The 27,912-nt window shown below is 37.6% G+C and overlaps 1 protein-coding gene across 2 annotated transcripts; it reads left to right on the plus strand.

Annotated features, from left to right (window-relative positions):
• Nucleotides 1-15,403: 15,403 nt before the first annotated feature.
• C1H3orf33 (chromosome 1 C3orf33 homolog) lies at nucleotides 15,404-27,749 on the plus strand. 2 transcript variants are annotated; one of them, XM_032485822.1, is made up of 5 exons: nucleotides 15,404-15,593; nucleotides 17,452-17,511; nucleotides 21,056-21,203; nucleotides 23,626-23,786; nucleotides 26,330-27,749. In XM_032485822.1, the coding sequence occupies exons 1-5, from the start codon at nucleotides 15,480-15,482 to the stop codon at nucleotides 26,729-26,731; spliced, it is 885 nt and encodes a 294-aa protein (XP_032341713.1). In that variant the 5' UTR covers nucleotides 15,404-15,479; the 3' UTR covers nucleotides 26,732-27,749. The 2 variants fall into 2 exon arrangements, with proteins under 2 accessions (XP_032341713.1, XP_032341722.1); XM_032485831.1 differs by lacking the exon at nucleotides 15,404-15,593 and adding an exon at nucleotides 15,610-16,050.
• Nucleotides 27,750-27,912: the final 163 nt, after the last annotated feature.

The following is a 27,912-nucleotide window of genomic DNA, read 5'->3' on the forward strand; positions in this document are numbered from 1 at the left end:
GATCATTGATGGCGTCTTACAAATGATCTACCTGAATGTGAGGATCTGTTTGCTATAAATCTACTAGAGAATACTGCTATTTTTGTGTGTGAGTGTTTTTCCTTACTGATAGATCCTGATAAACTCTACCCTCAAGTATGAACATTAATTTTCCAGTTAATGTATCATATCATTACTGGCTAATATTGGATATAAACATATATCTCTTTATGTCAGTATTTCTGTCTGCACATTGGTTGCAACATATATAAATCTAAAATGAGTTTGAAAAGTTCTTGTAAGATTAGTTAAGACTAAAAACTCCCTCCTCTCTGAATATTTTAATTTTGCCTAATCAATCATAAAAAATTTGTTCAACATCTAAAATAGGTTTCTCTATTTTTAAAAAATATTAAACCTTTGAAATCTAAACCTACAATCTAAACCTGTTGATTTCATCCCTGTATGGCAAGGATTTTTATCCTAAACAGATGTCAGTGGGACCTTGAAACCCCTGAATTAATTGCAAAACTCTGGAGAATAATTTGTTTTTCTGGAGAGCGTTCTTATTAAAATATTAAACAGGCTGTGATCCAGAAAAATGTACAAGCCATGGCCTTATTGAATATGAGCTGTACTATGAATTTTAAACATATATTTGAGATAATAGTTGTGAAACTAATTGTTTAAAGCAAAACCCTTGTTAAAAGGAAAATCTATGATGAAAACTAGAGAATCTCTGCCTTTGTAGTACTGAACTTGAATCTTGACTCAGGGATTAGAGCGGATAAAACCTTACTGGTAGAAGAAGGATGTAAGGGCAAATGACACCCCACAAAAGACAGATCTTAGTCATTTAATCCTATTTTGCTTTGTTAACAGAAATCTAAAATGTACCTTTTATATTAAATGGTTGAGATCATTATTTAATATAATGTAAGACCAGATTTGTTTTTGTATTTGGGAGGGGATCATGTCTTTTCATGTATTTGAAAGGATGAGTAAAACTATATAACATAGACCCTGCTAAAAACAAAGAACCAATTTCTTGAGAACATTTCATGCAGATTTCCCAAATGTATTCTACTTAAATATTAAAGAAAGAGAATAAGCTTTAAAAAATAATTTCCTAGTAAATAAGATTAATATATTTGATAGCCATTTTAGTTACAGAAGAGAAGGTGATATAATGCATTGTAGTTACTGAGACTTTTTTTAACCAATGTCTTTGGTAGATAATAAGGTAGATTATTTGATTTTTCTCATAGAAGATTGAAAGTACCTATTATAGATCAAGTTCTTTTTTTTTGTATATACATATATATTTTTATTGAAGTATAGTCAGTTTACAATGTTGTGTCAAGACCATGTTCTTTTGCACTTCAGTTTAATCTCTGCCTGATTTGACAGTGTCAGTTTTTTAATGTAATCACTATTTAGTTTGAAACTGAGAGCCTTCCCATTTCCTACCTGTCACAACTACTATTAGAGTCTTCATTTTAGTCCTCTAAATTGTTAGCAAGGTAGAATGGGCCGGAAGAGCTAGTATTCCTTTCTGGGATTCTGTTTTGGTAGAAGCAAGTCCTGTATCAGGGCAAAATAGTTAATGTACAGGTCTCATGCTGTCTCCTTTAAGTGAAGAGAACCTCTTATTTGACTATTGGATTATAAAGGTTGCTTTTAAGGAGGTTTGTTTATTTTTTTAGTTGTTTTTTTTCTCACCATGGTGGGGGCAGACATTTTGCAGGAGAAAATAGTTTTAGGTAGCAGAATGAAAATTTTATGATTAATCTTAGTTCCTCTTTTTAAAGTGTAATTTAAAAGATCATCTTAAAATATCAGCAATGTTAATTGCGTACTTCATATGAAGTCATCGAGGATCATTGAGGTAAAGCATTACTACATTTTAATACTTTTCTGTTGTCAATTAGACATAACTTTTTATAACAATTTCTGTGGAGAATAATGATTAAATAGCATAACGGAAATGAATAAGATACTGGTAGAATTCTTAGGGAATTATCATAAGTTTCTAAACTTTAGCATGTTGGTTACAACTAAATCAGTTACTGTTAGAAGATATTAATATTAAAGCCTATTCTTTTCATCAAAATTACCTTTAATGTTGGGGAAAGCTTATTTTTTATAGCCTTATAGTTAATGAAATTGAAATTTTTTATTACATGCAACTATAAAATTAGGAAAATATGAAATTGGGACAAAAGTTTGATGTTTTAAAAAGTTAGTTTGGCATATTTGATAAATTGATAGATTACCATTGTCAGGTTATATCAGTGAGTATATCCATTGTTGCCCTCAGATAATACCTTTGCAAGGGTTAGTGTAAAATTGAAAAAACTACTCAATGTTGAAAGGTGTCATTGTTGAGGTTTTTATGAAATCATTGCACCCATGTACAGTTTTGAATTAAAATTAGACAATCCAAAATAATCTATTAGCTCTTTTGGAAGATCTAGGATAGCTTTGATAGTTTATTATTTAAGTGTTTTAGTATATGTGAAATGTTCATTTGTTTATTAAAATATGTTAATTGAAGCTTGATATTTATGCAGTGTTTAAATATTTGGAGTATATTTGAAATAATTCCTTTAGATTTTTTTATATAAAGGATTATTTAAATGCATAAAATGATTATTTAACAATCAATCTCTAAAAAATAAAACATTAATGAAAGAGTCTTGTTTTCATTTTTATAAAGTAATAACGAAATTTACCTTTAAATAATTCATGTCAAAATTATATAAGCTTCATGTTATATAATTAAAAACTATAAATATGATGGGATTATATGAAACCATTGTGAAACTTGAAAATTGTAAACCACTATAGAATTTAAAGAATATTTCATTCAATTAAAAAAAACAAATACAGTAATTTCAAGACATGTACACTTAGCACTAAATCTTTTTTTTTTTCCCTTTTTTTATGAAGTCAGTTCATGGTTGTATTATTAGTAACCTCAGCAAATGGGAAAATAGGTGGAGGCACAACACTTTTCTTTCAGGAGAAGATGATGTATGGATAGTTTGGGATTACAAAGAATTTCACTTGAAACATTTGTGTTTGGATATTGGCTTCTTCAGCAGATATAATTTTGAAAATTTCTTTAAAGGACAGTTTGGGACTGTAGATAAAATATTTTTTTTCTGCACAGTTTGAGCTTTCTGAGCAAATTTTACTGAAACTGGGGACCTGGGCTGAAAGAGAATCCTTCAAAATTAAATTGTGGCTGAATAGATAGTGAGAAACCATCCAGAGTACATTAGTGTGCTTGGACTGCCACAACAAAATGCTGTAGACCTGGTGGCCTAAACAACGGAAACTGATTTTCTCAATTACAGAGCCTGGCAATCCAAGATCAAGGTGACAGCAAGTTTGGTTTCTCCTGAGGTCTCTCCTTGTTTTGGAAACTGCCACCTTCTTGCTGTCTTCACATGACCCTTCCTCTGTGCATACACATCCCAAGTATCTCTTCGTCTTACAAGGACCCCAGTGCCATTGGATAAGGGACCCACTCTTGTGACTTCACTTAACCTTAATTACCTCTGAAAAGGCCCTATCTCTAAATACAGTCATAGAAAATTAGAGCTTCAATATAAGTATTTTGGAGAGACACAGTTCAGTCTGTAACACGATTGTTTATATCTCCACTCTGCCCAGTTGGGGGTGGGGGCGGGGAGACAGGGTGAGACCTGAGACCATTGGAGGCATGCTCGGTTGTAAATTGACACACACACGTCTTATCTTCCTCCTAAAGACAAGTATTTACATTCCAAAGAGTAAGAACCCAGGATCTCTCCCAAGGAGAATTTATTTAAATTAAGGAGATAAGATTTATCTTCCTTTCTCTGGAAGAGAGGAGGGCTTCATACAGTTGTACTGTAGGTCCCCAGATTCATATTTTGAGGTTCCTCATCTATAGTACTAACCCTGGTATATGTAGGCTCTCATCTATCTGATAAGCTGTCATCAGCCTGGCTCTTACTGATTACTCCCCAGGTGAGGATTGAAAATTGAAGAGTATGGGAAATCAGTATGGTTATTAAAAGGAATTATTAAATCTGTCCCTGCTCCAGAAACTTTGTATGTACATTCAGTACAATGTGGATAAATAGAACTTAACAAACATGTTTTATCTGATATTTCTTGAATTTATATTCTGTTTAATTCATATTTTTTGGTTATATTATGGCCAGAGGCCTGGAATTATTAAAACCTGGGTTTTAGAAGCAAGAGTTTTATCTCAAGTGATTGTTTCCTTTTATATTTTCTCCTAGCCTAAATGGGGCAAATTATCCGAGTAATTCAGTTTAAGGTTGTCGACTGAAATAAATGTGCAGGCTTAAAGTTAGGATGAGTTATGTTTTATTTGGAGGGAGAACTCAAGCCGGGATGACAGCCTATCGATTTCTCTGAGGGACTGCTCCTGAAGAGGTAGGGGAGGAGCTAGGGTATATAGGAGCTTTACAACAAAGACCAGATAATTGGAATAATAAAAGGTTACTTTTATCTAAAGAAAACCAGGCATCTCAAGTTAAAGAATTATGTATGGGAGGAAGCAAACATTTGGGCTCATTGAATTCATTCCTTTGACAAGCACCTAGCTATCTAGGGCCAGTATCCTGTCCTTTCTTATTCTGAGTCCCCTCTGAGTGCACCACTGTGAGTGGCTGCAGAGGCTGCGCTGCAGGCTTGTCTTCCCTGAGGGGTGGCGGCAGCCGCTGTTGACTTGATGGCTTCAGCGTTCTTTGTTTACTGATACAGTTTGCAGTATTTTTCCTTCACAAGGTGATAATAAAAAAGTCCACTTCTGTGGGTAGAGAAAATTATAAATAATAGTATTTCAGTAGTGAGATTAAGTTGGAGCAAAATTGGAAGGTTTATGTGAAGAAATCAGATCCTGTAAATCAGGGAATGAAAATTACTACAAAAGCATTAACAATAAACTCTGGGTTAAAAAAGGAAAAAAGAAATGGTGAAACCATTTCAAAATTGATGTTTTATGGTTTTAAAAACATTTTTGTTTTATTAGGTTAATAACTTCTGACAAAAGAGAAAGTAGAGGTTTTTAAAAAAATTTATTTCTTTCTGGTCTTCAAAAGATTTTAACTGCTGATCAGATACTGCCCACACTAAGAGAATGACATACATAGATCATAATGTATATATAGTCAGTGAATGCAAAAGATAAGATTTTGCAGATAATAAACATTGATTTATTAGTGACTGCTTTTTTTTTGCTAATGTCTAATAAAATGAAACTGAAGGAGAGATCAGTTAAAGGCCTTCAGAGTAAACAGGGTCTAAACTAGAATAGTAGCATTGAAAAAGGAAAAGAGGAAATGTATTCCAGACACTGTGAAGGTGAATTGAAAGGACAGTTGGATGCTATAGGAAGCAAAGACATGAACCTTTGAGTGCAGATGATGGAGAAAATGTGGTTGGTGGAACAGCTTTAAAAGAGAAGGCAGTTTTAATCAGAAGGTGGTGGTAGGAGTGTGAATAGGGACTTGCTTCAAACACTTTTTATCCTAAGCAGTTGAGACAGCATGCTTTTGAGTACAGTGAGTGAGCTGGGGAAATGAGCCCAGCGTGGGTGCAAAGGAGAAAGGGGGCAATTTGTAGGACAAAGTTCTGGAGAAGGCAAGATGAGGATAATAGTTTTCTTTATTAAAATTAACATTTACTGCTGTTGGGAAAAAAAAAAACTATTGGTACACTCTTCATTATTTCAGTCCTGATAAAAATAAGAACAAAAGTTAAGAGTTGGAATTTTGTTAACACTCATACTCCTTATGGTGAATATCAAAGTATTTTTGAGATTCTTAATTGTCTGTCAGTCTAGGATTGTGCAGTAGTCTTATGATGTTTCTTCCTTACTCTCAGTTCTTCTAACTCATGTCTATATTCCTCGCTACAAATATTATAGGGTTCTTCCAAAGTGCAATCAGAAATTTTGAACTCCTTTCTTTAGAATAAATTGCTTCCCCCAAGTGATAGAATCAATAATCTTCGTGATCTTATCACATATTCCAACACATTCCCTAATCTACATACCAGCCACAGTAAAATAATTCCAGATTTCAAGAACACTGTGTACTCACTCCAAATTCAAGGCAAGCCCCATGGGTATTCTTCTCTAAAATTAGCAGTGGGTTTTCATTCACTCTCATATCCCCAAGATCACAGCTTATTTAATCTTTATGAGAATCCATAATTTTAAAAGGTAGGCATTATTGTAATTCCTATTTTACACAAGAGCAAATAGAGATATGAAGGTAAGTGATTTGTCCTAGTCAGACTGCTAGGAGGTAGCAGTCAGATTACAACTATGGTAATCCAGTTCAAGTTCATACTCTTAATCACTTAACTGCCAAAGCTGTAGCCCCAAAACCAACTCACCCAGCCCACCTCACAGCTCAGCATTATTCTATCCTGAATCTTTTGCATCATCTCTGTTGACTCTCAAGTGATGACAAAATTCCTCAAGAAATAGTTGGAGCTAATTCTTGAACCAATATTGCAATTTCCTATTTATGTCTCTTGGTTCATGCCATCTCCTATTCTTTAAATACTTTCCCCTTAAAAGTGACCTTTAATGAAGATAATTATTTGGCAGGGATAAGAGTTTTAGCCAGAAGAGACATACCCTCTGAAACTGGAGAAAAGAAGAATATGAGAGAAAATTAAGAGTCTGTTGATGGAGGAGAGGAGAGAAAAGTTGAAATTAATTTGCCACGTATTTTAATATGAGTAAATAAAAGGTCAAAAAGAAACTGAAGGGTGAGAAAATTGAACTGAAAAGACAGAAAAGGTTTGGGATACAGATAAATGGTAAGCATTCAAATGAATCAAGGCTAAGTTTAGAGTTTGTTACTGGTCAGGTTTCTTGCACTTCTTAATTAATAAGATATCAGAGGAGAAATTCAGGCCAAGTTTTATTGGAACTTGTGCTGCAGTACGAGGAAGCAAAAACAAGTAACAGGTTCCCTTGCTGGCTCCCTAAGTCCGGGAGAGGTGGTCCCGTAAATGGGGTGAAGGTAGGGGCAGATCCATGGATGGGGCCAGGCTGATGGCTTAGGTGGTAATCCCGCCTCCTTGGTGGTGCCCTGTGCAGGGATCATGCGCAGTGCCCTGCTTTTGCTCCCAACACCTCAGAAGTGGCAGTTGGGTTTTTGGTCTTTTTGTATCTTGTTCATAATTTGCAGCAACTGCTCTGTGTACCCAGTTATTTTTACTCCCTTATAGTTGCTTTGTATTCTGTTGCTCAAGATGTTTGCCCAGGTCAAGCACATCAACAAAGGGTACCAGGCCCCAGCCTGTCTCATTTAGATAGCATAACTTCTAAGTGGGGCTAGTCAGTCTAGTTTTCTGACTTTCCCAGCAGTTCTTTGACTCTGAAGTGAGAAGTCTTAGCAGTGGTAGAGGACTTCAGCCATGGCTACTTGGCCCTGCAGATGTGGGACAAAGTTATGGGACACAGAGATTCTAGGGCATTAGATCTCAAAGATATTTCTTCATTGATGAAACACAATGGGACATTCATTCCTAAGAGCATATGCAGTGTTATTTCTAATGCCAGAAGGAACAGCAGTTTTACTGTCTATTTTCCACTCAAGAAAACATAATAGGATGTAAGAATAATAGCTTACTTCAATCTGGAATAGTTTCCCAGTTGTTCTTTGTGTTTAATGCACTTCTCGCATGTACATACATTCACCCATGTGCACACACAGTATTTGAATGCGTGTAATTTTGGAGAACAAACTCTCATTGTAGTTTAATTTGTGTTTCCCTGGTGGCTACTGATGTTAAACATTCATTTTTCCTCCAAGTGAAAGTAGTATCCAGAAAATATATTCAGATAGTGATTTCTCTGGTTTTGAGTAGTAACCCCATTCTTGCATTCCAGTCCTTTTTTTTTTTTTTTTTAACAATCCAATCTTTAGTACTCTGCCAAGGCAGTCTAGCATCTCCCCTTGATTAATGTAGGCTGCCGTCGTGTCCTTGATTTAAGGAATCATCCCTCTTACGTAGTACAGTTGGCTCTAGGTGTCCTTCCCAGGATGCCCCACTGGCCTTGTATTCTGCTTCCCTAGTTCAACAAGATTCACTCTCACGAGTGTTTTCCCAGGTCCTGCTGGGAACCTGCTAAAGCATGGTTCTCTAATTTTCTCTGTGAATAAGATATTTCCTACCTTGGCAGGTTTGGTGTATTTCTGCTCATATTGTTCTGAGACTGGCCTTGTTACTGGCCTGGAGGCAGTGAGTGGAGACTGTCCACTCAGAAGCCCCAGGGATTTTTGCTGTACCGATTAAGCTGAAATTTCAAGGATGCAGAAACTATAGTTCGGCATAAACTATGACGTAGATAACAGTTACTGAATTTCCTGTGTTTCTACAACAATACAAGTTTATACTTGTGGTCCTAGCAAAATTATTACTAGCATTTTTTTTATACTGAAAACTGTCCTGGTTTTGATCTTAAATTGTATGGTCACCCCAGTGATAGAGAAGAGGGTCAGGAAGTCAATTTTGTAATGGGAAAGAAAGAAGGAAAGAAAGTGTAAATGGAAGAACAGAGAAGTAAGATTATGTTGATAGTGAAGCATTAGCCTGAAGGGTCGTAAATCCCCACCGATGTGATTCCTGAAGCTTCACTGGGGTCATTTTCCAGTGTCTGAGATTCCTACATTTCCAGTGTCCAAGATTCCAAAGGAATTTTGTGAGATTCCTTTCTCTCTTATTTCTACTCCAAGCATTTACACTAGGAGGACCTCTTTTATTTGAAATAGACAAAGCAAATCTCTATTCTTGGCCAACAAAAGAGCACACACGATAAGTATGGTCCTAACACAAAGGCTAAACTAAGGGATATATATTAATATAGTAAAGATTTTGTCTGTATATAATTTGCTATGATCTGCCAGAAATTCCTTACATAGATTTAACTGCCAGACTAACACCTTGAAGTAAAAGTAAACAGTGCATGTAAATTTAATAAGAGCTAAGTACTGCAGTGATAACCCCAGGAGGCAAACACTTGAGTTTCACTATCCAGTTTTCTAAATTAGGCTTACTACATGATAGAGTGGAATGGCAGAACAATGGATTATAAATAGGAAAATGCTGTAAGAATAGTTAAGTCTTGAATGTAATAATATAAAGATTACAGGTGACAACACAGAAATATATCCACACACTCCTTTTTATGTTGGTTATAGTCTTTGATTCTTATTTTGGTTTTTACTTTGATTCAACAAACTTATTGATTATCTTTTCTGCAAAAGGTACACTGTGGAAAGAATAAAAATTTCTTGACACGTCTTTCTCCTGTAGAAGTTCATAATTTACTGAGCAAAGAAAGGGCAATGAAAAAATTGAGGTGGCAGAGCAATTTTGTTGAGGAGAATGCTCTGGAGAGGAGGTTTTATCTCTTGTATGCTTCCCACATCCCCTTCTGAGGGCAAAAGCTTTACTTAGAGCCCCAGGCTTAACAAAGGAAATCAAGCTTTTCCCTTAAGTTTAAGTGGCTATGTTTTTGACCACTTGACCTTGTCATACAGACTCCAGCTGATTGTGCTAGAGACGGGAGCCTCTGACTGAAAGCTGACTTTATAGACCAGCTATCAGTCGGGAGGTAGGGTATAGCTTAGTGGTAGAGTTCAATCCTGGGTTCAATCCCTAGTACCTCTACTAACAAGAAAACAAAAAAAGGGGAAGTGTAGACCAGCCATCAGTCTGTCTCTTAGGTGTCTTGGCATGAAAAACTTTCGATAAGGATGATAACACTTGCACCAATTATGGTTTTTAGGAGGTTGTGTTGGGGAGATGTGTTGGTATTAAGTAGAGTAAATACACAATGAGACAGAAATTGAGTTGCTAGTGTTGCCAAAAAATCAGCCTCTGCACCCCAAAAAGTGAATTCAAACTCGGAGACAGAGTTCTGTGACCAAAGAAAAGAGCAGCTTTATTGCTTTGCCCGGCAAAGGGAGTCACTGCAGGCTAATGCCTGAAAGACTGTGAGCCCATCTTGGGGTTGGGGTCTTGAGGTTTTGTAGAAAAACTGGATGGAACAGAAAAGGCGATAACAATCAGGGCGTTTTAGAGGGTGCTACATTCCTCTTAACCTCAATCTTTAGGAGGGTCTGTCCATTCTTCTGAGATTATCAGCCTCCTTCCTGGGGCACAGCCTCTAGGTTCAAGTGAAAGAATGAAATAGCAAATTCATTAAAGAATGAATCAGCAAACAGTTTCACATCTGGGAAGTCAGTCTGTTAGTTTGCTTTATACTCCTTCACTAGAGATAGGTTAATAATAATACTCATAGGGATTAATGAACTTCTGATCCTATTACCAAACAAGAGTCCGTGTGCCCAATGCACAGTGAAGCCAAACAAACCGGAGCAGAGAAATGTTTATTGCAGGGCCAAGAAAGGACGGGCAGCTCATGCTTGAAAAACCCAAACTCCTTGATGGTTTAGCGGGAAGAGTTTTTATAGGCAACCTGGGGTGAGGGCTGCAGGGTGTGTGCATTTCCTCTGAGGGTCGGTGGTGAGGGTGGTGAGGTAACAGGGCGGTGCTCACCCTTGTGCTCAGCCTGAGGTTGCCATTCTCCTCCTGGGTGGGGGCCTTAGTTCCTGCAGAAGAACTCAAAGGTACTGTTATGTATATTCCTTGAGGAGGAACCATGGACCCTGCCCCAAGGCTGCACTATTGTTTCTTGACTGTTCCTCCCTGGGCTCTCCATTCCCTCCCTTCCCTGATTAGCAATCTGTTTTGAATCTGCCCTTTGGAACTCGGGGAAGGTCAAGGAGGCTGAAGGAGGCCTATTTCCTACAAACAAGAAACAGAGGACAGGGACAGGATTTGTACCAGGGAGGCCCCCACAGGATCCTGCTCTGTTTCACTGTGTATGAGGAAATATGCTCAGCACTGGCCATGCATTCACAGACACAGACATAGTAAAGAGACACAGTCCCTGACCTGCAGGCTAGTGGGGAAGGAGGGGAATAAAAAGGAAAGCCTAACTGTTGGTTTATTGAAGCAGGCAGATAGCTAGATAGCTATATATGAGCGGAGAAAGCGGGGCACGTGCCAAATGACAGGAAACCCTACATCATGTGAACAACACGGGTCCTTGGGCAGACCGAGAAAAGCAGGAACCTCAGGACTGATAAGTGATCACACATTTCGTGGTGACAAGTGGCCTGGAGACCGACAAAGAAATGTGGGAAAAGGCAGGAATCTCCAGTGTCTGAGTATAACCTTTTGTTCATTATGACCTTATTACAATAAAGTTAGCCTTGCAGATTAGAAGTACCCATCATGCACCAACACCATGACACTTCTGATCCAGACTAAATAGGACAAAGATCCCTCCTTCCCCAGGGAAGGTGGAGTTGGGATGAAAAGCAGGGAGTATTACCCCAAACCCTTCCCTTCCCAGTGGATACTCTGCCCATTCATTGTTATACTCTCTGTTGCCAAAGAAACTCAGGGCAGCTGCTCACCTGAGCCTGCCCACTCTCCCCTTGAAAACATACTACCTATCCCTTAATAAATCCCCATTTTACTTTCTTGACCTCTGAGTCTCATCTCTGAATTCTTTCTGCGACAAGAACCTAATTGCTGGCAACAAGTTCATCAAAGTACAAATTAAATTTTATGTTTTGTGTGGTTTGGACCTACTTGAGATAGTGTTTAGAAAAGACCTCTTTGTGGATGTGATATTTAAGCTGAGACCTCCAGGGTAAGGAGCCGGCTTGGTGGTGGTGATGGGGTGGGCAGGGGAAAAGGGAAGAGGGATCAGGGCATTCTAGGCAGAGGGAGCAGTAAGTGCAAAAGCTCTAAGGCAGGAATGAACTTGGTTGTGTGCAGACAGAGAAGGTCAGGGTGCTGAGTGTGTTCTGAGGCACAATGAGTGAAGTAGGAAGTAAGAAAGAAAAGATAGACAGGGCCTTGATTATGCAGCAACTTGTCTGTGAGCCAAGGAGCTCTGACACTACTTGAAACATAATGGAAAGCCATTAAAACAGAAATAATAAACTGAAATCTGTGATCTCTGCCTCAAGGCATATTCTATGCCCAGCACAGTGTGTCACCAACACTTAATTTTAATTTCAAAATAGGATGATTTCACATAGATGTTTAGATTTGAAGCTTCTCTTGAAAAAAAATCTAAAGATCTCCCCATACTGAGCTCCAAGTGTTTGGTGAAGGTTAGGTGTAACTCGGTGTGGGGGTTTTGCCAGACAAGTGCAGAGGAAGCAGAGGGGGACTGGAGTTGAGCCTATTTTCAAGGAAATGATTATAATGCTAAATCACAGAGTCTAAGCTGGGTAAGATGGCTGCTGAAGACAGAGGGGACTGATGAGTAGGACATGGTGACTGAGTGGATTGGTCATCTTAATGAGCTCAAAGAATCATTGCTATGAAATATTTTCACAAGTTAACCAGAAGAACAGGAGGTTGTGGTGGGAGGGTGAGGTGTTAGGGCTGTGATTGCAGATGTTGTAATTTCTGATGAAGACAAGATCCAGGGTGTAATCGTGGGAGTGGATGGCTGACGTAGGATAGAGGGAAAAGTCACTGGCATGAAACAGCCAACCACCTGAGAGATGAGAATGGAGGGAACTGAGGTGAAGAGAAACGCGTTAAGTCAGATGCTAAAGTCTTCAGTGAATAGGAGATTGACCTGGAGATCACAGGATAACAGCCTTGATCACTCCTCAGTCCTGAAGAGGGTGGGGGGAGGGTAATACTTTAGGGAGCAAGGACGTTTTGACCTCACCTCCTGATCCTCGAGTATATAAGGTTTTAGTTATCTCAGGCTGCTATGACAAATTACCATAGACTGGGTGGCTTAATCAAGAGACATTTATTTCTCACAATTTTGGAGGCTGGGAAATCTAAGATCAAGATGCTACCAGATTCATTTCCTGCTGAGAGCCCTCTTCTTGGTTTGCAGACTGCCACCTTCTCTCTGTGCGCTCACAAGGCAGGGAGAGAGGAAGCTCTGGTCTTGCTTCCTCTTCTTTTAAAGACAATCCCATTATGGGAATTCCACACTCATGATCTTCTCTAAACCTAATTACCTCCCAAAGACCTAATACCAGCATGGAGGGTTAGAATTTCAGCAGAAAATTTGGGGGAGACACAAATATTCAGTCCATAACAATGGGTGTGTTAGAAAAGTGGGATGGTTGACTTTAAAACCGGAAATCAGGCTAGAAACTGGGGTGTTTTTGAGGGTGTCCCATTCAATTTTTTCTTTTTCTTTTGATTCTAAGAAAATTCACATTAATATCCAAGTGAGTCAGAAAATGTAATTCCACCTAATTAATATCAAACTTCCAAAAAAGAAAAAAAATCACAAACAAAAGACTTCCAAAAAAGTCTATTATAGACACAGTCTTTGTGCCTATGGTATTGTGGGAAATTAAGAGATGGGCAGGGAATCTAAAAGTGTGGCTTTTTGTGCATACTTCTCTGCTCGCAAAAGCAGCATATCCAGTGAGTTCTCTGAGGTCACCAGCAGCAAAAGGAGCAGGGTCCCTTGGTGGAGCAATCCAGGAGAATGTTAAATCTCTGTTAACCTATAGAAATCCTGGGGCAAGGACCACACTTCTCACATCAATGGTTAGTGGGATGATGCTGAAATACTGAGAAGGACATTTTGAGAAATCTAGAGGACTTAGAGTCAACCAGGTGGCTAACATCTGGGGTATAGAAAAAAGGACTTTGGGATGGAAAGTAGGGAGAACAAACTGGGCTGTCTTCAACTAGGAGAGTGAGAGGGAGAAGAAAAGAGGTAAGAGATACAGGATATTGGAAAAGCAGAGGAAACAGAATTAGGCATATAATTGCCCATGAAGAAATCTTATTTTTTTCATTTATTAACTAAAGCTATTCAAAATTTGTTAATGTACAGAATTTTTGTTTTTATTTGAAATAGTGATTAAGGATTTTGGTTGTAGTGTATCTTTTTATTTGGATTTTCCCCAATATAATTTGGGTTGTACTATCACTGGAAATTTATAGGGATTTACGTGATTCAGCTGATTGCCTTTGTGGGAATCAGTGTTGTGGTTAAGTGCACAGACTGAGCCAACTGGCTTGAACTGAATCCCAGCACAATATCCCAGCTCACCACTTCTTGGCTGGGTGACCTTGGCTACTGGCTTAATGACTCCGTAAGTGCTTCCTCTTTAAAACTGGATTAATAATAGCGCCTACCTCATAAAGTTGCTATGAGGAGCAAAGGAGTTAATATATGAAATGTATTTAGAACAGTGCCTGGCACAATAGTAAGCAAGATTTAAGTGTTTGCTATTGTATTTACTTTCCATTGGCTGAGACAATATATTTTATTCCTTGAAGGAAATCCTCATATTAGGAATCAACATAATCTATTTTGACTTTTAAAGGTAGCATAAATTAAAAAAACTTCCAACAGTGTACCTGGACTGTCCAATATGGTAGCTACTAGCCACTAGTGACTAAATTAATTAAAATTAGTAAAATTAAAAATTCAGTTCCTCAGTTACACTAGCTACATTTCAAGCACACAATAGCCACACATGGCTATTACCTACGAAATTGGACCGTGCAGGTATAAGACATTTCTGTTATTGCAAAATGTTTTATTAGAGCTGGCAAATAGTGAAACCTCCCTCCCATTCCTATCCCCAATCCCTCAGCTCAGGGACAATCCCAGTTAAAGATTTCTTGCACAGCTGTCCATGACTCAGACACAAATTTTTTACACGAATATTATATAATTTACAGTGTATCGCAGCTTATAAATGTCTTGATTTTTTTTAAATTGCTGTATATAACATTTCTTAGTTTCAGGTGTACACCATAATGATTTGATATATGCATATAGTGCAAGATGATTACCACAAGTTTAATTAATTTCCATGTATTGATTTTTGGAATATGTCCGCTCCTTACACTTAATCAATTAACAATTTAGAGCATCTGATATTGGAGTTAAGCAGCTGTGACAATCCTGAAAACACAATTCAACTATAAGAAATATGCAGTCTTGTTATATTTGGAAGCAGGTGGAAGGAACAATCTACTTAAATTTTCTTTCTTGTGGGGCACGTACTACCCACACTGAACTGAGTTAAGCGAGTTGAAAGTTACCCTCTTCCACCAGCTTGGCCGGGAATCCTGCGGCTCCCATCCCCGACCCACAGAGATATCCTGCGCTGTGGGAAAACCCTGCATAAATACTGGGGGTCACAGTGAAGATGCCTCCTAACGGGCTGGGAGGCCCGCCCCCGGCGCAGAAAGAAGCGAATAGCCGGCGGTCGGGCCACTCCTAGGCTGCGGAGGAGACTCGTGGTCTCGCGCGGCGGCCCCACCGGCGAGAGGAGCGCGGATGCCGCCGTCCTCCCGCCCGCGGAGAGCGGCGCCCCCTGCCGCCCGGTCGAGGAGGTGGCGCGGGCTCGCAGGAGGCCGGGAACATGGCGGGGAGGCCCGCAGCCCCAGCCTCGCCGCCGCCGGACCGGGACGGAGCGGCGCCCAACGTGGTGGCGCGAATCTCGCAGTGGGCCGACGACCACCTGCGCCTCGTCCGGGTACCGCAACCCCGCCGGCGGGGCAGTTGGTGGGCGCGGGGCCGCGCGGCGCGAGCCGGATGGAGACGCGTCGTGGGGAGGCCCCGGCAGCGGGCCCGCCGGGCCGACCGGCCGGGGTCGCGTGTGCGGGGCCGCGCGGGGCGCGCTTCGGCGCCGGGCTTGACACCTCAGAGAGCGAGCCTCAGCCCAGCGCCGGGCTCCGGCGGGTCCTGTAGAGCAGTTGGGGAGGGCCGGGCAGAGCCCGAGGGAGGGCGCGTAGCTCCAGTAGTAGGTCTGGGGAAAGAGGGGTGTTCTTGTCTTTAAAAAGTGAAGCGAGAGGCTACAGGGGTTCGAACAAGGGCGGGGGACGTCTTAGGCGACCAGGCGAGAGAGGACTGTGACCAAGACCACGGTGATGATTTTTTTCTTTGTGAAAAAGAGAGGAATCAAGGGGGCTGCCTGCTTCGTGGATGGTGGTGTAAGTCGCTAAGGACGAGTTGGGATAAATGATTTGTTGGGAAAGTCCAGAGAGCTTATTGCACATGTGAATTTGACTTCTCAGTAAAGATGTGAACTTGAAGATGGTCATTAGACTTCTAAACGTAACTACATGTTGTAGGCAACTAGACAGAGGAATCATGTGAGAAAGGAGATCAGAACTGGGCATATAACTTTGGGAATGAGCTTCATAAACCTTAAGTAGTATTTAAAGCTTGGATGATGTCTTGGAGAGAGTTAGGAAAGCTCCTGAAGAAGCCCTAGAACTGAGACCTGGGGGCTTCTCTGACGTTTAAAATTGGGGGAGTGAAAAGGAGGAGGCCAGCAAAAACTTGGAAGGAACAGACAGGGAGGAGGAGGAATATCAGTAAAAGCAGGTGTCCTGGAAGCCAAGGGAAGAGAATATTTTCAGATGAAATGATTAACTGTGTTGAATTCTGCTGGGAAGTTGAGTAGGATCATCAGCTTTGCAAATACTTTGCAGCCAAGCAGCGCTAGAGCCAGGACCTTGTCTGTTTTCACACACCAGTGCAGCATCAGTCCTTAGAGTAGTGCCTGCCACTTAGTGCTAGATAAATATTTGTAGCATTGATGAGTCGTATTATATGTGTTTTATATAAATACATATATACGTATCTTAATTGACAAGGCCTTGGTTCTCCCAGTTAAGCAGGAAGAAATTCATGGGTAATTTCAAATTAAAAAATAACCTCAGCAGGAATGGGAGAGGAAACAGTGTTTAAGTTAGCACATGGATATAGTTAGTATTCCAAATAACCCAGTCACAGAATGTACCCTTGTGTAGGTTTTCAACTCCATTTCGTACATGCTTAGGGAAGACGTGTTAGAGGACCACTGTCATTGAGGGAGTTGCAAGATCCTTTTTATTTAAACATCTTTATGTACATTTCAGTTTCCACGAAGCACTTTAAAAACATCGCTAAGTTTTTCCCAACTGTTTGCCCACATGTATTTCCCAGGGTGCTCTATTTTAAGATTTTGGTGATAAAGTTTTCTACCAGATACTTAAATTCCCCCTGCAGACTCAGGGTTATGGAGTTCCTGTGGGCCTTGCGCAAGAAGTATTAGACTTTTTCATATATTCAAGAACTTACGGTTAAAGCAGTATAATCAATAGAAAACAGTACAATATTATGTATATAATTACTGTGCATGCCAGATGGTTTGGGAGAAAAAGGGGAAAATTAATGGGTGGGTGGGCAGTTAGTTTTTTTTGGGAAGAAGTGGGCCTTTAGTTGAAGGATATGCCTTATTTGGGCAGTTAGGTGTAGAAAGGATTTTTTTTTTAATCTTCTAATTAGTACTTTTACTACTGTGAATAATAATTAGTGAGAATTAATCATTCAATCTCTTTCTGAAGAGCATCAGCACTGTAATGGCCATAGCTGGAGTAACGTTACTTCTAAGAAGCGTCCGACTGGTAAGTTAAAATATGAAAAAGACATTTTGAATAAGCAATAGATAGTTAATTTTTCTCACTTCAAACTGTTTTTTATCTTAAGCAGTGTAACATTATGTTATTCATATTAGAAGCTTTTAAATAGTTTTTTAAAACAATGAACATACTTTAAGGTCTTGGTTTAAAAGTAACACATCCACGGGATTTTATGGAATGTAATTGCACAGCCTGTATTTCCATAATCACTTTTCTCTGTGGATAAAAAGGAATCTGAAAAAGATTTAGCCTGCTAGAATGATATAATCGCTCAAAAGTGTTTTCTATAGTGGCTTTAGATTTAAATCACAGTTGAATTATGTCCCTTAGAGTGGAATAATTTATGCTTTCCCTTAGTGTATTTTTTTGCCCTTTCAATAATATTTTAAGACATTGTAAAAATCCATTTGGTAATTCAAGATTTATTAGTATTTTTTAATGTACCTGATTGTTGCCTTAGGATGTAATTTCAGTGCCATTAAGTGGGATGGGGCTATTGCTCCTGTATTTATTTATTTCCTTCACTTATTATCTCTGTACTGTTTTGCATTATCATTGACTGCACCACATTACTCTACCATACTGCGTCTTTACTAGCTGTTACCTTTTCACCCAGCCTCCAATTTCAGAACTTTTATCTCTTTTTTTAGTGCCTTGAACTCTTTTTTTAAAAACTGAGATATAATTGACATACAGCACTGTGTAAGTTTAAGGTGTACAGCATGATTTCACTTACATCATAAAATGATAACTGCAGTAAGTTTAGTGAACATCCATCATCTCATATAGATGCAAAATTAAATGGAAAGAAAATTTTTTTCTTTATGATGAGAACTCTTAAGATTTACTCTGTTAACAACTTTCATATATAACATACAGCAGTGTTAATTATATTAATCTGGTTGTATAGTAGCTCCCTAGTACTTTATCTTATAACTAGAAGTTTGCAACTTCCAAATTCTCCCCCTCTGATAACCACAAACCTTACCTCTTTTTCTATGAGTGGATTTGTTTTTGATGTAAGATTGCTCTACAATACTACATTACTTCCTGTCCCACAACATAGTGATTTGATATTTCAATAAATTTCAGAATCATCATAAGTCTAGTTATCATCTGTCACCATAGAAAGACATTACATAATTATTGATTGTATTCCCCACTCTGTACATTTCATACCTGTGATTCATTTATTATGTAACTAGAAGTTTGTACCCCTTAATCTCCCTCACATATTTCTCTCCTTCCCCCATTCCCCTCCCCTCTGGCAATCACCTCTTTGTTCTCTGTGTCTATGACTATGTTTCTGTTTTGTTATATTTGTTCGTTTGTTTTTTTTTTTTTTTTAGATTTCACTTGTAATTGTTATCATACAGTATTTGTCTTTCTCTCAGGCTTATTTCACTTAGCATAATATCAGCTAGGTCCATCTACACTGTTGCAAATGGCAAAATTCCATTCTTTTTTATGGCTGAGTAATATTCCATTCTATATTTAGTTGTTCATGGCTTTTTAGTCTCCTTTAAACTTTTACTCTGACTCCATTTTTTTTATATTTTTTTTTTATTGAAGAATAGTTTACAATGTTGTGTCAATTTCTGGTGTAGAGCATAATGCTTCAGTCATACATGAGCATACATATATTTGCTTTCATATTCTTTTTCACCATAAATTACTACAAGATGTTGAATATAGTTCCCTGTGCTATACAGTATAAACTTGTTTATCTATTTTATATAAATTAGTTAGTATCTGCAAATCTCAAACTCCTAATTTATCCCTTCCCACCTCCTTCCCTACCCCAGTAACCGTAAGTATGCTTTCTATGTCTGTGAGTCTGTTTCTGTTTTGTAAATAAGTTCATTTGCCTTTTTTTTAGATTCCACATATAAATGATATCATATGGTATATTCTTTCTCTTTCTTGCTTACTTCACTTAGAATGACAATCTCCAGGTCCATCCATGTTGCTGCAAATGGCATTATTTTTTCTTTTTTATGGCTGAGTAGGATTCCATTGTATAAGTATACCACAGCTTCTTTATCTAGTCATCTGTCAATGGACATTTAGGTTGTTTCAATGTCTTGGCTATTGTATATAGTGCTGAAATGAACATTGGGGTGCATGTATCTTTTTGAATTAACATTCCCTCTGGATATATGCCCAGGAGTACTCTGAATCTATTTTTAATTTTTGCCTCTTGTGACTAACTTTTTATTTTATTTTATTTTATTTTATTTATTTTTTTTTATTTTGGGGGGAGGTAATTAAGTTTATTTATTCATTCATTTATTTTTTTAAAATGGCAGTACTGGGGATTGAACCCAGGACTTCATGGATGCTAAGCATGTGCTCTACCACTGAGCTACACCCTCCCTCCAAGAAGTTGTTGTCTTATAGAATGTCCTACAATCTGGATTTGTGTTCCTCTAGTAGATTCAGTGAAAAAAGGTGATGGTGTGTACTACTTCCTGTGTCCTGCATCAGGAGACATACAGTGTCTCTCCCAGAACATTATCCCATCTAACATAATTAATAGTCCCTTTGTATCATCTAATACCCAGACCTTGATTGTCTCAATGGTGTCTTTTTTAAAATAGGTGATATGTTCAAATCAGGATTCAAACAATCCATATACGGTATCTGTTTGTTATATCTCTTAAGTCTCATTTATTTTATAACAGTCTGCCGTCACCTTCCTCCCCCCTCATTATTTTCCTCAAGCCATTGATTTGTTAGAGCAACCAAGTCATTTATGCCATTGAATGGTCCACATCCTGAGTTTGTTTGCTACAGTATTTTTCATGTGTGGATATTTGTTTTTAAATGTTTAGGTCAACTTTACTGTTTTAGGAAATTGGGTACCAATTTATCTTTCTGTATATTTGAGGTTTTTACTTAGCCTTGATTATGAACGAAGCTTGTCCCTACACTACTGTTAATGTGGAAGACATAGGTGTAAAATGTTGACTAACCCTAACCCCAGGGTGTTACCTAAGTGTTAGATAATTTAAATAAATTCTCACTGTTGGTCTTTTTTTTTTTTTTTTTTTGCCTTTTTCTCCTGTGAGATAAAAAGTAAGAAAAAAAAAACTTGTTGATTAGGAGTTGTAATTTAACTTGCTCAGCTTTGGTCAGATCCTTCCAGCAGTACCTGCATGAACAGATGGTGCATGTGTAGAATAGAATAGTGACTGTTTAACCTGATTTGTGTGGGGCCAGGCTCAGACTCACTGCTTTTTGATGAATTGTGTCATATTTTGAGGACATAAGCTTTTAGAAGTTAGGAGTTTGTTTAATTTTCCCTATATAGTAACTTGAAATAGTAAAATTATGACTAAAGATTTCTATATAATGTTCCTGTAGACATTTTCTGTTAAATCATATTAATATTAATATAAAATTAAGAACCAAATTCAGAATTTTCGGTGGTAATGTCTTCTTTGAAATGTTTAGAGAATTTGACATACTTAATTTTAAAATGAAAATAGTAATAAAATATTGCATTTGTCTCCTTGTAAATCAACAGACCTCAAAATTCACAAGTTCTTCAGATATTCCAGTAGAGTTTATAAGAAGAAATGTTAAACTACGAGGACGACTTCGCCGCATAACCGAGAATGGTTTGGAAATTGAACATATTCCCATTACTGTACCTATTATATCTTCATGGAGAAGTAAGTCAGGTGCAAAAATGCTGACACTAAGTAACTATTTTAGTGTTTCTTTTTTAAAAGTTATTTATAAAAAAGCAAAAAATGTCATTTTAAGTTTTAATAACTATCCCTTGTCTGTGAAAGTCCAAACTCATGGTTTATATACAAGGAACTGTTTAATTTGGCTCCTTATTTCCTTCCTTCCCTCCTTTTTTCTTTCAACCTCTTGGTAGTTCATTCAGGCATTCAAGCATTTATCCCACAAATACGGAGCCCCTGTTATGTTCTAGGCTCTACACCAGCTATATGTGCTGAGTGAAACAAACAAGACCATCTACCCCTCTGGGCTTACAGTCCAGGTGAAAGGTAGGCAACAAACAAATGAAAACTTATCCAAAAAGCTATGAAGAAAAAAGGATGAGAATTATTGGAGGTTGGCAAAGGGGGAACCAATACACATTGTGGTAGCTGAGCAGCTGCTGTTTAATCAGGGACCAGAAGAGTGGGAGGGGCCTGGCGAGGAAGAGCATGCGTGGGAGTGAGCGTGGCTCATGAAAGCTCATGTGGCCAGGGCGTGGGGTAGAAGGGACAAGTGGCACCAAAGGAGGTTGGCAAGCTGGGCAGAAACCAGATCTTTCCTGCTGCAGTTCCCGTTTGTCCCTGCTTCGTGGCAAAGACCCCAGCCACACAGACCTTCCTGCCACATCCACATGTTCTCACGCCCTGGGCACGGTTCTTTGCCTGGAGTGCCTTAGCTTCTGCAAATTCTTTAGGATCTAGCTCAAATGCCAACTCTTCTGGGAAGCTCTCCTTAACTCCCAAGCAGAATTAGCCTCTTTTTTTCCTATGCCCCACAGCAATTTGTACACACTGCAATTACAGTACTGAAACACATTTTCCTGTAATTATGTACTTAGGTTTATATCCTCCTACTAAACTGTGAGCCCCTGGTGGTCAGGGACCTTTTCCTTTCTATCTCATTATTCACAGTTCCTAGAAAAATAATTGTTAGCCAACAGAGACTTGGCACAATTTATTGAATGAATTAATTGAGTTATAGTTAAAGATCTTCTTAATATTACTTTAATGTTCTATAGTAAGGGGTTCTTACTTCTTTACCCTAAGATGAATGAATAGCACTCTGTTCAATGAGATATAGCTGTAAAGGAATAAGATTGATTTTTTTTTCCCCATAAACATACCTGACGTGATTGATTCTTTTAATAAATCAAACAGAACTTACACAATTTGAATGACTATTGTTCCCTAAAGAAAGATTACCTGGGATGTTTATCTGTTGGCCATTTCAGCTCCCAGGATGGTTTACACTTCATAAGTCCTCTACCTTGTCAGTTGTAATAATGTTGTAATAATTTAAGTCTTTCCTATCTGAAATAGTAATGACTCATTAGTGCTTAGACAGTAAGGTCATTGCTTGTTGATTGTTCAGGCTGTACACTGCACAGCTCCAGGGATGGTATTCAGTGGGAATCTGCCCCAAAAGTTGTGCAATGCCACAGCACTGTAATTGCCATATATGCATATTGTTATGAGTGGGCTTCACATCACATGATAAGATGTTTATCAACTTGGTACATACAATCAAAATTTTAGAGCTGAAAGGAACCTCAGAAAGCCTTAATTGTTACCTTACTTTTCTCCCTCACTTATTTTAGTATTTTCTATAGACGTTAAAGGCCATATATGCAGCGTTCTAATAACTGACAGAATCAGACATATGTGTTATGCATCCCAGCAGATGTTAACCAATACAAATGTAATGATAGTGTTAATACTTTTTTTGTAACTGATATAAATTGTTCATGTGAAAGAGACCATTTTGCATTTACATTAGTTAAACATGTTTACCCATAAAATGATTGTAGAACTAGAAAGTGGCTACCCAAGCACCATTTCGGATGATGTAATAAGAAGGCAGAGTATAATCTTGTTCATTTAAAAATGGCTTATTAATAGAAAGCTTATGTTCCATTCACTACTTTTGCTCTATAGGATAGAGACGGACTTTTGACTTTGTTGTAAGGAGAGCTAAGATTCAGGTCCCCCAAATTAAGTCCATTGTAACCAAAAAGCTTTGGCTCTATAGCTTTATGTGTATATATACGTAGAAATAAATCTGAAAATTAAAAAAAAAAAAAGGTAAATTGGTTAAACCAACATCCTGTTCTGGAGCTTAATGAAATGAGTTTTTGAAATTATTTCATCTATTAAATACTTGTATCATTTTTAAAGAAAACTTGACTATAGAAATAAATGGGGTATTTATAAGTATACAGAATATAACTGGTTGTTTTTTGGGGGCCATATGACTTTGGAATTTGCTTTTGCAACATGATATTAAAGCTAAACTCTATTCTACTTAATCTTTTTATTTTTATTTTATTTTATTTTATTTATTTATTTTTTTACTTAATCTTTTTAGAAGAGCCATGTGGTGTCTTGCTGGTTAAGCTGGCAGGAGTAGAACTCACTGAAACTGGGAAGGTGTGGTTACAAAAAGAGCTAAAACCTTCCCAAGTACTATGGTTCCAACTTCTTGGAAAGGAGAATTCAGCACTCTTTTGCTACCTTTTAGTGAATAAGGTAAGTAGTGTGAAGAAATAACTAGTGATATTTTATTTTTATTATTTATACATAGATATGTCATTAGTTAGAACCATGAATATATAATGGACTGAGTTTTTTTTTGTCTTTTTGAACTACTTATAGTGATTATGTATAGATGACCAGGTGTTTCACTTATAAATTTTGTTATAAAATTTTAGTTATGTATGTTTATAATAGAAAAAATAGAGAATTAAGAAAAAGAAAAAACTTCAAATTATTCATGACTCTGGACATTGCTAATTTAAGGTGTATCTTTTTTTTTTTTGGTAGGGGGAGGTAATCTGGTTTATTTATTATTGTTATTATTTCTTCAATGGCAGTACTGGGGACTGAACCTAGGACCTTGTGCATGCTAGGCACACACTCTACCACTGAGCTATACCCTCCCCCTAAGGAGTATCTTATACATTTATTTTTGCATAAGTATAATATATCATACTTGTTATGAGAAACCACTCATTGAGTGAGACTTGTCAACTAGCAACTGCAAAGAGCAAGGGTGTTTTCTGAAGGTAAATATTGCTCAGTCTGGCCCAGTACCTCGTAGATTGGTAGGTCTTAACATATAAGCTCGGAAAGCACTGAGCATATTTAATACTACTGGGCATACTTAAATTGAGCCTATTGAAGTCCTGTTTATGATCAGTAGTCAGCCATCTGAAGACTGCCTCAGCGTGTCCTCACTTTTGTGACCAGCCGTAGCCATTCTGTAACTGCGGGTGCCGCAGAACTCCACTGCTGCTGCCCTGCCACTGTCCTGAGTCCCTGGATGTGTCTTCCTCTAAATTGCTTTTTTTTCTTTTTTAACTTTTTAAATGTAATTTAATTCTGTGCATGCCAAATGTACACATAGAATAAAGCTGGCTGAAGGACCCAGCCTCATACAACATGTACCAAACACCATAGTATATTAGTCTGTAATTCCTCCAAATTTCTTTTGGTGGATGATTACTGAAGAAAAGAATATGGAAAAATGAAATAGTTGAAATACGATTATGACAGGATTAAGAGCAGTTTTTCTTATTTTTAAAGTCCCCTGTTACATAACAAACAAGAAAGAAGAATCTGAAGAAAACAATAACCTCACATTAAAGTGATTAGAATTATAACCATTTTAATTATTAAAAGCTGCTTGACTTTCTAATAGAGAGTTTAATGAAATCCATTAATTTTTGCATGTCTAGATCATTTTCAGTTTTTTGAAAATAAGAATTACCCAATACTGATTGGTTGAAGCATCTTACACTGAAAACTAAGTTAATATACAATATTATGTAAAAGATCCCGAAGGCCTTACAGAATATCAGCTTCTCTTTTCAGTTGAGAAGTATATTTTATTTATCCTCAAAACCACCCTGTGAGATCATTTTATTCCCATTTGCAGGTAGGACTCAGGGTGACTGAGTGGAGGAACCAGTATTCAAGCCCAGGTCTTCCTGGCTCCTGAGTCCACACTTCATCTTCTCTGTCTTTACTTTATACTGTTTCCTGGAAGGTGACCAAATGTACTTTATGCGTTTAGTGGTAATTTACTTCTCCTGTTGAATTTTGCTGTTGTGTGAGGTCAATTTTAATTATTCTGATTTTGGTTCTGCCTATAAAATTTAAAAGATTGAGACAAATAATATAAACCCTTTAAGCTGTATTTCTTACCTGATTATCATTATTTACCAAAAGTTCCTCCATTTCAAGGAACAAAAGTTTACTTTATTCCTTTGGATGGTCTTAGAAAATGTTTCCTACTTTTAACCTGGAGTTTTCATATTTAAAAAATTTAACTGTGAATTACTTGTCTATTGAAACTATGGAATTTTTAATACTTTGTTAAAATTAATCTTGTTAGGTAGAAAGACTGTGTGTGGAAATAGTTAGGCAGGATCCCCTTTACACTGTAAATTAGTGACAAAAAAATTCCATGTAGCTGGTTTCCTTGGGCAGTGAGGTGTTCCATGAAGGAAATTTACTGAAGGATGAAGATTCAGAGGCCAGGACTATTTTAATGTTAATTATTTTATGGAGTTTAAAAAAAATGTATTTACATGTCAGTGCCTTCCTAAACACTGGAATTCTGAACCTAATTTAACAGATCAATGATGATTCAGTTCATTTTACATTTGTCTACTTTTTAGTTTCATTAGTTTTCTTTAGTTTCTTTTGCTGTGGCCTTCTGTCATTTTGCCTATCTGGTGTGCTCCTTTCCCCCTCCAAACAACAACAGAAAAAACCCAGAACCCTTTTCATTGTTTATTGCTTCTGCACATTTTGGGTTGGGAGACCAGTGAGCCTGTGGAGAACTACATGTTATGAAGGAGTGAATTGTCTTTGAACAGTGGTCTCTTCTAGTAATGAAATTCTTGGATTTAGTTTTGGCTGTTTTAAGCTCTAAGGACCCCTTTGCTTTACATTTTTTACTTTTCTATGGAGAACTCAAGTTGCAGAATGATTTTAAAGTAAGAAGCGTATTATGGGTAGCCTAGTAATTTTTAAAAATAATTGGTTTGTGTTATTTTTTATTCAAGGGTAGATATTTTAGTGTGAGTCTGAATGAAGAAATTTTGAGAAGAGGCCTTGGCAAGACTGTTCTTGTTAAAGGGCTAAATTATGATTCTAAAATCTATTGGAGAATTCACAGAAACTTACTTAAAGCTGAATTAACAGCTGTAAAAAAAGGAGAAGGAATATGGAAGGAAGAATCTGAAAAAGAAAGTTATTTTGAAAAATTCAAAGGCTCCTGGAGAGAAATATGGAAAAAAGACAGTTACTTAAAAAAAACTGGATCAGATTTCAACTTGAAGAAAGAAAGTTATTATGACAAGTTGAGAAGGACTTATGAAACGTGGAAGGAGAACATGAATAACTACTCCTTAATACTGATGTTCCGAGAACTCATGAGTCGCATACACTTCCGTAGAAAAGGGTGAAGTAGTCCAAGAGGTCTGGAGGTGACCTGCTTCAAAAAGAATAAAATATGTAAATATAATGGATATTTCTCATCGAGTTGAAGTGGAAGTTTCCCCAAATGATCAAAGTTGCATTCCAATGGTATTTAAATATTTAAGAGATGATTCTTATCAATGTAATATCAGAATAATTTAAACAAATTGTGATTCATGTACTGTGCTTTTAGGAAAAATGAAACACCCTAAAAAAGTTATCCAGTTGAAGGAGGTACACATGTACTAACAATATATGAAGAGAGAGTTTAACTATTGGTCATTGTGTTATTTTAGTTATTTTGGGCAGCCGTATTTAACTTTTGTTTAAATAGAGTATTTGTTGATTTTTCCAGTTTTGAGAACTTTGATTGCTTATGATAAAGGAACTCTTAAGCATTATGTCTGAGGCTGCTCTCTTCTCTCAGCTGTTTTCTAACTGCCTGTGAATTCATTCAGGGCAGAGCTATAAGAGACATTCAGTTGGGCCATTTCTAGTAATGAAGAGTGGCTTATTTCTACCTGTTGTCAGTTGAGGGGGATAATCCCAAAGACAGAATCGTGAATGTGCCGAGGATGGTAGTACAGAGGATAGAAAGAATAGGGATGCTTTCTGACAATGTCGAGCCCCTGAGATAGCCAATCCTTGAACTGTCTTGCCTCCAGTTTCTCATTATGAGACACAGTAAATTTATTTTTAAAGCCGGCTTCAGTTGGCTTGAGGATTTGACCTACACATATACTTGCTGCTGGAATCATCCTGACAGTATAAGCTTCTTTCACAACATCAACAGTAATCCACCCACAATGTCTATAGACGTTTTCCTTAATGGTTTGTGATGCTGACCAAAGTCAGAGGTATCATCTGGTCCAAAGAGTTGACTCCTGTCAGAATCAGTAATACAGAATGAGAAGTTTACTGCTGCTGCCTGACTCCTGATGAAAACATAGCAAAGTAGACTTCCCAGCATTTTCTAATTAAACAACATTAATTTTTAGTTTGGTCTCAAATCTTCCAAAGATTCTTTTTTTGTGTGTGATTTTATTTCATCATCTTTGGGGTAGGATAGGAAGTTGTATGCCAGTTTTTACTCCCTGGGTCTAATGCCTCGACAGCTTTTTGTTTTGTCTTGAATGGATGTTTCATTTTTATTTACAGAGATGTTAAC

The sequence above is a fragment of the Camelus ferus genome, chromosome 1, assembly GCF_009834535.1.
Source record: "Camelus ferus isolate YT-003-E chromosome 1, BCGSAC_Cfer_1.0, whole genome shotgun sequence".
Classification (NCBI taxonomy): domain Eukaryota; kingdom Metazoa; phylum Chordata; class Mammalia; order Artiodactyla; family Camelidae; genus Camelus; species Camelus ferus.

Excerpts from the sequence above, each read along its gene's own strand:
- C1H3orf33 (XM_032485822.1), top strand. The coding sequence starts at position 15,480 with ATGGCGGGGAGGCCCGCAGCCCCAGCCTCGCCGCCGCCGGACCGGGAC. Across the intron at positions 15,594-17,451 it reads ACCACCTGCGCCTCGTCCGG|AGCATCAGCACTGTAATGGC; the intron begins GTACCGCAACCC and ends CTCTTTCTGAAG. Across the intron at positions 21,204-23,625 it reads TATTATATCTTCATGGAGAA|AAGAGCCATGTGGTGTCTTG; the intron begins GTAAGTCAGGTG and ends TAATCTTTTTAG.